At 48.9% G+C, this 11,508-nt stretch overlaps 1 protein-coding gene across 2 annotated transcripts in view; it reads right to left on the bottom strand.

Moving 5' to 3' along the window:
• Positions 1–11,508, bottom strand: part of CTDSPL (CTD small phosphatase like) — a 125,205-nt gene continuing 113,697 nt past the window's right edge. The window contains exons 6-9 of one of the 2 annotated variants that reach the window (XR_011562918.1): positions 11,404–11,496; positions 7,320–7,505; positions 1,738–3,660; positions 1–344 (exon numbers count right to left, since the gene is read on the bottom strand). Coding sequence is in view for 1 of the 2 variants with exons in the window: in XM_070776045.1 (XP_070632146.1) it covers positions 3,535–3,660; positions 7,320–7,505; positions 11,404–11,496 (405 nt within the window). In the remaining variant the exon portion in view is untranslated. Of the gene's footprint in view, positions 3,661–7,319; positions 7,506–11,403; positions 11,497–11,508 lie in introns of both variants that reach the window. The other variant, XM_070776045.1, reaches the window with a different exon arrangement.

Raw genomic sequence — 11,508 nt, 5'->3', positions numbered from 1 at the left:
TGCGGTTTCACGTATTTATTTTTGGCAGGAAGGAAATCATTGCAAACCTCTTCACTGACAACGCTCGCCCCTGGAAACGTGCACATTCCACATGTAGTATTTCCCCAGTGATGTTTATCACATTCAAATGTCCAACAGAAATCCATGACTACCCAGACACCAGCATCTCCACCCCTTGAGCAGGGGTGTTAGAAGCTCTCTGGAGAATGAACAGCAGCAGACACCATCAGATTTACAGTAAAATAGGAACAGAGGCAGCCAGTGGACTGTGCACAGGTAAAGGCAAGCACTTCAAACCATCCATTCTTCTCGAACCCTGGCGGGCCAGCCGTCCATCACAGCACCTTTAAAGGCAGAGGCACAAACATCACTAGTGTTTGACCATAGGGCTGCGTGGTTCTGGGTTTCATGAGAAAGCCATCTTGAATGCACAGGGCTGTACAATGTTGCCAGGTTCTAGACTTACAGACTTCCTTTTCATCCCATGCGTTCACACGCTGCAACCATGACAAGTCAGTGTCACTATGGCATCCTCCTGTCTCCAAGATCATCTCAGCAAGATGGCACCACGTCAGAGGAGCTTCCCCACCAGCCGTCAGCTACGACGGGTGGTGTTTCTTTTTAGGATACAGATGCATTGCTTACAGCTAATGAGTGAGACCATGGACCAACATGTGGGATTCCAGAGCAATGGAAGACAGAGCAGTAACCACCTCCACTGTGCCTGGGCGCCTCCACTCGAGGCCCAGCCAGAGTCCATGACCCATGGTATCCTGTTCCAGATATTAAAGTGAAAAATAATTGTCCAGGAGACTCTATTTTAACCTGGTACCAAAAGGACCATGGAAACTCAGGAGGTCAGATTTTTCATTTGGCTAAAGAGTTGGGGGTGTTTTGGTAACATGGGAAGTATATGGCACAGAGATAGGTTTCCTTAGGTTTTAAAGCCCACAATCTCATAAAAGGTAATAAGTAAAAACAATACCCGTATTTACCTTAAAAACATAAACCCCAAACATTCATCTCATTTCTTGGCCTTATGTTAGAATTCTATTGCTTCATTTACATGTAGATGATTAAAAATATATATATCAATATAGATATTTTGATTATATACATAAAGCAGAATCAAGGGTTAAAATAAGAACGGAATTTTGGAGTGGGGTCGAATAAGGTGCACAGAATCCAGAACTCCCCGGAGGGCCTGCTGCCCTCCTGAGACATTCTGTGTCTGTGCTGGCAGGAACTGGGCTCCACCCCCGCCAGCTCTGCACTGGCCCAGTGCTGTGGCACTCACGGCCTCGGGAATGACCAGGTGAAGGATCTGGCTCAAGCCTGCCAAGTGTCTTCACTCCATCAGAAGTGGGGCACGATTCCTAGGTTTGATGCCCCTGTAATATTCTACAATTTCCTCGCTGCCCGCTAGTCCAAGTAAGACCATGCGATGCCAACAAAGCAGGGAGCACAGGTGAGGGGCCTAAGGCTCTCATCAGGACCGACTTCTGGGTGGATGTCAACACGTGACAGACACTTGACTGCAACATTCAAGACATTTAAGGCAGTGGGTTCATTTAATGACTAGTTTTCTGAATCAAGGTGTATGGCATGTGCAGACCTGCCATATAACTGTCATTTTCTGTGGTCACACTGAGCAAGGGGCTGTTTCTGTGTTAACTGGCGTGTGGATGACTGGAACGCTCAGAGTGTGGGGAGACCTGGTTTCCCCTAAATACTTACTTCTCTCCTGAAAGCACGGCAGTCCGCAGACCAAAGTGCTGTTGGGAGGACGTGATTGGCAGCTGGCTTCACTGTTTTGTGAATGAAAGCAGAAAAGAAATTTTACTTTGACACCGCCCCCCCCCCACCCCGACTGTTTTCCAATCTTCATGGTGCCAGTGGCTCCCACCAGAACTCCAGCCTGACCCATAGAGGACTAAGGCAACGGTGCCAGCATGAAAGGGTTCTTTTTAATTATCTTTAAGAGCAATACTTTATATAGACCATCTTACTATCAAACGAGGATCATGGCACTGCTTAAGAGATCTCACTGGAAAAGGCTGCAAAAGGAGCCCCAGCTCAGGGAGGGGGCCCTTTCTTTCCCTGGCTCTGGGTAATGGGTCCCACATCCAGATGCGTCTCCCCCACCCTCAGCTCAGAAACAGGCTGTGCTTCAAAAGAGAAGCCCAAGAAATGGACTTGGGCTGCATCAGCGTGGTGGCGGCTTGAGGCCACAGGTTCTCCTGAGAGAACACTCAGCTTAGCACAAGCTCTGAGGCTGCCTGCAGTTTGAAAAGGACGCCACACCGATAAGGTGCGCCGGCCCTTTGGTCTTTGTTCCCTTCTGAACCTGTGCGGTGGGCACCAGAGAAGGAACGAAGTCCGCAGTCCTCAGTGGGGTGGGACACCTAGGTTTCTGACCCTGTCCAAGTCTGCAGCTTAGCAGTGAGCAGATTCTGAGCGTAGGCACAGTGGCAAAGAACAGTGTAACAGCCGCTGGTCAATTCCATTTGGTGGCAGCGCGGTAGCAGCAAAGAAAATTCCCGAACAGCTCCATGGGTATCCAGCTTTTGAAAAGGACAGATTTAAAATAAACCAATGAACAGAATTCCTTTTTTAACTATCCAAGGGTTTTAGAGTTTTCTGTAACTGCTCTACCCCCAACGACAACAATAACCAAACCAAAAACATACAGAAGTATGGCAGTCGTGTGGAAGCAGAAGTGACATGATGCCACTTTTCAAGGGGAAAAATGTGACCTCAAGACAAATCTGTCACCATCAGAAATAATACGGAGAATACAAAAGGATCTATCATTGCCTAAAGCGTTGAGCCACACGATTGTGGATACATTCCAAACTGGGTCAGAAATGAAGAAACACACTGATACAGTCACAGGATCTCCTTGTGGGAGCCTGGCCCTGAGGCATGCCACAGGTGGTCAGGGCAGCGCGCCTGTTGGGAGACAGGCTCCTGTGACTCACCCCATCCCCTGCCACCCGCCCCCCTCCCACCTCCCAGGTTTTAGAAAATTGTCATATTCATCTTCTTAGAGAATCTAAGACAATAAAAGACTAAAAGATGTCTGGAAATATGTCGCATAGAAAAATTAACTCTCAGCTTAAAATAACATTCAAAAAGGCACTTCATCCTGTAGGAAAAGATTCTGAGTTGGGTCAGCTCCTCTGAGCTGGGGTAGAAGGGGACAGGCTGTCTGCTTGGAGGGGAGGACAGTTGTAAAAGGAAGTCTGATAGATACCAAGCTTTTTTTTTTTTCCCATTTTTTTCCTTTTTGGTATGTTTTAAGAAAAGCAAATCCAGTAAAATGCATGTCCCTTTATGAAATTCATTAAAAGAGTTCATTTTAAAATAGTTGTTTCTGTTCTTAAAAAAGAAATCAGGTAGGTATGGCCACATTCGCCCCGTGGCCTGGAGCACGGCGTGTCCTCACTCTCAGCTCCCGGGGGAGCGGAGGCCAGGCGGGTCCCGAGGCTGAGGTTCCAGGGTGCGCAGGCAGGAGGCGGGCGGAGGCCGGGGCTACCTACTGCAGAGTCTATGCAGCATGCTGTACACGTCGTCCTCCTGGCTCAGGCCCTCGAAGAAGGGGATGAGGTCCAGCAGTTCCGTGTCCGTCATGTCGTCGAACCAGGACTGCACAGGCACCTGGAAGACAGTGCGTGCAGTGGGCAGCAGAGCTGACTCAGGCCTGGGGGCCGCATCCAGCCTGACTGGTCCCCACACCTCAGTGTTTCAAGATCACCAGCACCATCTTCTTTCTTCTCCCGTCCCAGCTAAAATCAACCTGAATCTATCTGGTTCGGGAGGTGGTTCAGGAAGGCAAAGTTAAGTGTATCCAGTTGGCATGCACTTTCCTGTTTTGTTTTCCTGCTGCATAAAAGGTAGCCAGAACGCAGAATATATAACTACCTTGCGTGTGTGCATACTAAGTTGCTTCAGTCTTCCCGACTCTTTGCGACCCTATGGACTGTAGCCTGCCAGGTTCCTCTGTCCATCAAACACTCTTTCTATTGCATCAAACCACTCCTTGCACCTCAGAGCACTTGCAGTCAGAGGTCACCGATCAGCCACTGACATCTTTGAAGAGAGTAGCCGAGGGCTTCTACTTAGTGTCACTGCACAGCATGGAGATGTGGATTATTGCCTCCCATGCTTCGCAGAGTTCAGTTAAAAGGGCAAGTATAACATCTCAGGACATTCTGAGCCACAGAAAAAGAGAGTCTACTTCAGTTTTAGATAGAGAGGTGGGGAGGGCTGCTAGAAGGTGGTAGCAAGAGGTGCAAAGAAGAGACATAAAAACAAATTCGGGGAAGCCAAAAATGTTTTTAAAACTAAGATTTTTGACCCTTTTACAAATCTAAAGACTGTTTAGAAATGTAATAGTTCATTGGTGGTTGTGGTTTAGTCGGTAAGTTGCGTCCAATTCTTTGCGACCCCATGGACAGTAGCCCTCCAGACTCCTCTGCCCACGCGATTCTCCAGGCAAGAATACCGGAGCGGGTTGCTATTTCCTTTTCTAGGGGATCTGCCCGACCTAGGAATCGAATCTGCATCTCTTGCATTGCTGGTGGATTCTTTACTGACTGAGCCACCAGGGAAGCCAACAGTTGATTATGTAATTAAAAAAAAAAAAATCAACAAGCTAAGGAGTAAGCAAAAAATGACTACTCCTAGGGGAAGGGATGGGAATAGGGGAGAGGGCAGGAATGGACACAAGATTTCTCTGAATGTATCTTTGTTGACAGTTTTGTTTTTAATTTTTAAAAAAATTTTGGCCGCACAGCGAGTCGTGCAGAATCTTCATTCACCGAGCAGGGATCAAATCCAAACCTTCCTATGGTGCAAGCGCTTGTGAGTGCTAGCCACTAGCCTGCCAAGGGAGAACCTTTGGTGACAGTTTTGATGCTAAACCATGTAAATGTGTTCCATGACTGAAATGAAATTAAATCAGTCAGGAAAAAAAGCAACAAAAAAATGAACCTTCATGTATATAAGTTTGGTGACATAACCATAGAAAGGATTATTTCAGGTGATTTTGAAACATAGTTTTCTGTTTGTAGAATTGCTCAAAAAAATTCCTAAATGCATTCAATTGTTTTATTGTTAGTAATAATATTAAAACAATGCAATTTTGAAACTGTTAAAACTACACTATAGGATGAATCAAATCTGTAATGATGTTAATAAGGAATCATGAGTTTCAGTGTAAGAGGAGACATAAATACAAAAACAAAAGGAAATTAAATAAAAACTGTTACAATTGAATTGGAAAAACCATTGTGAATTTATGATTTTGTCCTCATTCTATAAATAAAAATAAGTGTATTTTAGCTCTGTCCAGTAGAAAGGACTGGAAGCAAAGGACATCCTAGTAACAATGAGAATCCACCCAAACTGTGGTCTCTAAATACCATTTTCACTCACAGGAACCAGGTTGCATAGAAAAATGGCTGATTACAGGGCTGGGGCAAGAAATGGACAAGATGAGCTTGGAGTATCTTGTTGGGCCAGAAAGCAGGAAGTGATCAAAGACTATTGTTATTTGAAGGAGCATCCACTGGCTATAGGTGAACATTTGAGCATAAAAAGGATAATAGATTAAACTATAACATAAAAAAATCCATAGCTTCATAATGGTACCTAAAAAAATTGGTTACTTCTAGAGATTGCTAGAGCACCATCTCATAACTCTCAAAACAGAAAAAATAAAGAAAAAGAACCAAGACTTTACTCTGATTTCCCTATTCAAACTGAATTGTAGGGTAATCAAGTAATCAATGAGAGTAAATTCAATTAAAAAAAAAAAAGAATTCTAGCCAATAGATGTAGAAAGAATGATAGAGTTTAGAAATTACCATTTTGTAATTTCTAATAAAACACTGGATGTAGGCAAAGATCATCAACAACTGCTCACGTTTTTAGGTGAAAAGTCAATTCAAAAATTGAAAATGGATGGATCAGGCTGATAACACCTGAATCCAAAGGGCAATTAAAAATCTTTAAAAGTGGGACAATCTGATGTTATATGCCTCCTGATGTGACGTCAGTAAGAACACAATACCGAAGCAATGGATGTACCTACCTTGTTTGGATTCTGATTCAAACAATCCAAATAAAAGAAAATATTTCTAGATGATAGGGAAAAGATGAATACAGACTGGATATTAGTGATAATATCAAGAAACTGCTAGTATTATCAGACATGATAATGGGATTAGGATTTATTTTTTTGGTGGTGGTAGGAGGGGCTGTGCTGCATGGCCTGTGGGATCTTAGTTCCCTGACCAGGGATTGAACTCGTGCCCCCTACAACGGAAGCACAGAGTCCTAACCACTGGACCGCCAGGGAAGTGCCTGGAATTGAGATGATAAAAAGAATCCTTATCTGTTAGACACATTAGAAAATGCATTATGTTGAATTTAACTCATCAAAAGGAGCATACTTTAATATATTTTGAATGTTTGTTCAGTTAATGATTATATACTAAGTGAACCTAGTTTGAATTCGGTTTTTGGTTATAAGAGGAGCAACATAGTTATGGTCTCAAGGAAAAGATGCTGTATGGGCTTTCATTGAGACTGGGAAGCCTGGGCTTGGGAGAAGCATCCTCTCCAGGGCCTGAGCTGAAGTCTGGTGTGGCGGCCACTGTGGAAGGGTGAGCAGTCTCCAGTAGGGCTGACCTTGCCTCCTGGAAATGAAGGGCCAGCGGCAGGAGGGCGCCTCTCCTGTTCTGAGATGTGCTGCACCCAGAGACTTGGCACTGGGAGCTGCCACGCTCCGGGGAGTTTTATGTAGGAAATGTTCCCATTGTCTACTTTTTAAACATCATTAGGAGGTGGTAAAGCCTGGTAGTCTCATTTGAAAACCTCACTAAAGTGTTTTATTCATTCTTAATACTTCTGTTGAAGAGGTCACCCAGACCTTCTGAATTTACAGGGGTCACGAAGTCCTGGGCAATAGCCAGATCCAGGAGGCCGGACAAAAACCTTCTCAGTCATGATCCCAAAGATGCTGAGAAGATACAGGCTCACTGAGCACTTACCCAACACAAGCACTGCCACACTTGATCCTCCAACAATCCCATGAATCAGCATGCCTAGAATGCCCATTTGACAGAGAGGGCAACTTTGGCAGAGAGGCTCAGTGAGCATAAATAACAGTCAATGTCATGTAACTGCTCAATGCAAAGCTGGGATTTCACTAAGGAAAGGGCCACGAAACCCCTGCACAGGTGCTTGAAGGTACAGAAGTGGCAAGAGAGCTTAGCTGGAGCCCTGAGTCCCTTTGGTCTGGGGCTACTTACTGCATTCTCAGGATGGAAGATGTAGGAGGCAGGAGAATTGTCCACGATGATCACTTTGCTCAGCTCCCGCCCAAGGCGACTCAGGTCTTTCACATAGTTCCCACGATGGAAAACACACGATTCCCGGAAGAGCCGGGCCCGGAACACACCCCAGCGGTCCAGCAGGTCGGCCACAGGGTCTGCGTACTGGGAAGCGGGTGTCATGGTGAAGGCTGGGGGCCTGGAAGAGCTCAGGAGCCCTGACCTCCTGCAGCGAGAGCCACACTACTCTTCTAAAAAGGGACTTACAGAACTGCAGATGTTTCAAGATCCTGGGTATTTCCCTGACACCCTGGATTCTTCCATTTCTCTCACTTCTCATATCGAATCCATCAGAAATTCCTGTCAGTTTCCTCTCCAAAAATATCTCGAATCCACCCATATCTCTCTGTTTATACAGTCACTCCCTTGTCCGGGCCTCTGTAATCTCTGGCCTGCAGAGGAGCCTCCCTTTTCCCCTGGGGCCTCCTTTCCACTCACTCACTCACCTTGCAGCTGTCAGAACGGCCGCTGGAAAACACCCGTCAGACCCTGCGCTGGCTTCCTGCCACACTTGGAATGAAGCCCCACGTCCCTGCCAGATCCCACATGGCTGCAGCTGCCTCTCAGCTCCACCTCAAGTCACTTGAGCCACGCTGGCTTTGCACATGGTCGGGACCTGTGCATCAGTGTCCCCTCGTCCCCTCTGCTGTAACACGCTCTTCCCCACTCTCTGCACACACTTCTTCCATCTCCTCAGTTTTCGGCGCTTGGCTTTCCTCACAACCTTCCCAGCCCTTCTGGACCTTCCTCTGCAGAAACTCTCTGGCCTGACAGCTGCGATCGCCTCCACAGAGCTCACCACTACCCGGGACCACGTTATGGTTCCGTCATCCGTCAGGGCCTCCGGCCTTGCCTGCCGTGTTCCCTATGACATCACCAGCACCTTGGGGTGCCTACCTCTTGGTGCATGTGCTAAGTCGCTTCAGTTTGGTCCGACTCTCTGCGACCGTATGGACTGCAGCCTGCCAGGCTCCCCTGTCCATGGGATTCTCCAGGCAAGAATACTGGAGTGGGTAGGCATTCTCTTTTCCAGGGGATCTTCCCAACCCAGTTTATGTCTTGGCAGATGGGCTCTTCAGCACTAGCGCCACCTCTTGGTAGGGCTCAGTAAATACTAGTTGCATCAGCAAAGCGAAGTGTGGACTTGGGATCTGGCTGGTGCGCACCGGGCCACACTGCCCCCTTGAGGAGCTCTGAGCAGTACAGCCAGCCCAGCCCCTGACTGTCACAGGATGTGCCCAGACAGCACAGCCACTGACTTGGAGCCCAGGAGTTTTAAGGGAGGGAATTAGAGCCCCAGTCACAGCTGGGGTTCATCCTGCTTGGCCATCTCCCATGGCCTGGGGAATTTTCCCCAAAGAACACTGAAAGGGATGAAGAAATAAAGGGGTTGTGTCTGAGGGAAAATCTTCATACAGACTGAGTAGCTGGGGCTGGAGGCAAGAGTGGCAGCTCCAGGCCACGTAAGGCCAGGCCTCAGCACCAAGACCCAAGTGAGGGGCACAGTCAGAGGTCCTTAGGGGCCCAGAGGCTCTGCTGGAGAAGAGTGGGAAGCACCCGAGGCTGGTGGTGTTGGGAAGGCCAGTGGAACACATAGCACCCCGAGTGCAGAGCAAAGGCTGTCATGGCTGCAGGATGCAGGGCTACAAGCAGCATCCTGGCTCCATGGGTGAGTCCTCTCTTCAGAGACATCCTGATGGAGCAGAGTGCAGGAGGAGGCTGGGTTTCCTGTTGACCAAGGGAGGTGAGCTCAGGGCTCCAGGTGAGGGTAGCGAAGTGCCATGTGGGTCATTTTTAAGCAGCTGACTGTAGCTAATTTCTTCATAATCATTAACAACGGCGGTGGCGTACATCTTTCAAGGGAGTGTCCTAGTCTGGGGCTCTTGGCCGTGGGGATGTAAGCTTCACGTGGGCAGGGACCATTTCGTGTTCTCTGCAGTATGCCTAATGCCTAGGACAGTGCCTGACACACAGCAGGTATAAAGGACATACTTGGTGGGTGAGTGAATGAAGGAAAGACACGAGACGGGGAAGTAGACCCTGTGGGGCTCTGACTGTCAGCAGAGGTTGCTCAGGCCCCAGGGAAGCAGGCCCGGAGGTCCTGCACACCAACGGTGCTGGCTGGGGGCTGAGTTCAGGGCCAGGCCCTGGGGAGTGGCTCCCTGTCAGCAGAGCTGTGCACTAGGGAGGAGAGAAGCTGGAAGGCTGCACATTTTTTTTTTTTTTTTTGCCACATGCACTGCATGGCATGCAGAACTTCCCTGACAAGGGATGGAACCTGTGCCCCCTGCGGTGGAAGCGTGGAGTCCAATCCACTGGACCACCACTGAAGTCCCGGGAAGGAAGCACGTGGGGGCTGATTCAGCAAAGGCAGCCTGGGGTAGCAGCGAGAGAAGGGCTGGAGAGACAGATGGAGGGGCAGGTGGGAGCCGTCCAGGAAGAGAGACCGAACAAGGATGTTTAAGCAAGTGCTGGGGATGATGCCAAGAAAGAGTGCTTTCAATTTTGCCAAAAGAAAAAAACAGCTCTCAATCCCCCAGCACAGTGCAACCTTCCTGTTTGTTATTTCTTTGGTTATCACTTCAGGCGCCTCAGCGGCCGAGAGCACTGTCAGAAGAGCCATCGGCACCACAGCAGTCATGGGTACCATTCATCCGAAAGGGTACCCACTGGGGAAGATGATGTTCTTCCTGAGGCCGCATTCTATTTTCAGCATAAAGAAGACAGCCTGGGGCTCTTGATTCCCTCCCCACTGGCTCAAGCTTTATGGCCTGGTGATGAGCCTGGCAGAATGGCAGAGAGATGGCCAAAACCAGAAATGCCCAGCCCAGCAAAGCAGCACAGCACATCTGGGAACTCAGGGTAAGAGTCCCCAACATTCAGAGGAGGGAGCCTGCATAGAGATGGAACACGGGGGAGGAAGCTGCCTGTGCGTCCTTGGAGCAGGTCTGCAGACAGGCAGACGTCTAACCTGGACTCTGCAGAGCTCATCCTGGGCTCACTGAGGTTCCCTGAGGTGCCCATGGAGACACTCTTGGTGCCACCAACAAATGGATGGCATTGGCCCTGTCAGGGCCAGGGTTGGAGACACGGACATGGCAAAGAGCTCTTTCGAGGAGCAGGGCCGGCCTTCCACACAGTGCAGGCACCTCAGTTCACCTGCAAAAGGACAAACTCACCCACATGGCGGGAGGCAGTGCTGTGAACCTGCCAGGTCCCTCAAACACTGGGTAAAGGCAAAGAAACCACTTTGTTTGGTCAGGGCCATTGTAGATGCTGGGTCAGAGACTCAAACCAAACCGCGGGACCAAAACATGCGTGGCTTATTTTATCATCATGAATAATTATAATAAAGAATGAATACCAAGAGCAGTGACCGTGTGACAGTGCCCAGCACAGCACATGGGAGACTCAGCAGGGGCTCCGCAGGCCCTTGCTGAATAGGAGTCGGGCCCTGTGCTAAGCTCCTTCTCGGCATTATTTCATTTGATCCACCCCACGAAGTAGATGGGATCATCCCCATCTCATAGAAGAAACTGAGGCGAGGGAAGTGAAGTGACTGGCCTGAGGTCCTGGGGCTCTTTAGGGCAGTCAGAACACTCATGAGGCCTCCGTGGGTGGATGAACCTTTGATGCTTATCCTTCCCTGAAACCTGGGTGAGCTGCTAAGCCAAGTGCACAGAGGCCTCAGCCAGTCACCAGATGAGATGCAGACGCCTGTCTCGGTCACACGGGACACGCCTGTGGTTTCCTGGTCTGTGGACAAGCAGCCTCAGCAGCAGCACGCAGCAACTTTATGGAGCGTTTGTTCCCAGTGCTCCTGTCGCTATGGTAACCCAAAAGCCTTTCAGGCTGGTGCTGTGCACATGGCCTGCATCTACCCCATCTGGGGTGGAAACCTGTCACCATGGAAACTGCTTCCCCCACCTTAACAAAGGGCCGGTTGACAGACAGGGGGCAGGGCTGGAGGGGCTGGGCTCTGAGGGCTGGGGGCGCGACCCACCTTGGCCAGGCTGGCAGTAAAGAGCACACATTCAAACAGCTGTCCCATTCTCTGGAGGAACTCGTCCACGTGTGGCCGCTTCAGCACATACACCTGCAACGGCAG

Source organism: Bos indicus, chromosome 22 (assembly GCF_029378745.1).
Source record: "Bos indicus isolate NIAB-ARS_2022 breed Sahiwal x Tharparkar chromosome 22, NIAB-ARS_B.indTharparkar_mat_pri_1.0, whole genome shotgun sequence".
Lineage (NCBI taxonomy): Eukaryota > Metazoa > Chordata > Mammalia > Artiodactyla > Bovidae > Bos > Bos indicus.
Note: the sequence above shows the minus strand (reverse complement) of the source record. Positions and strands in the feature narration are given on the sequence as shown.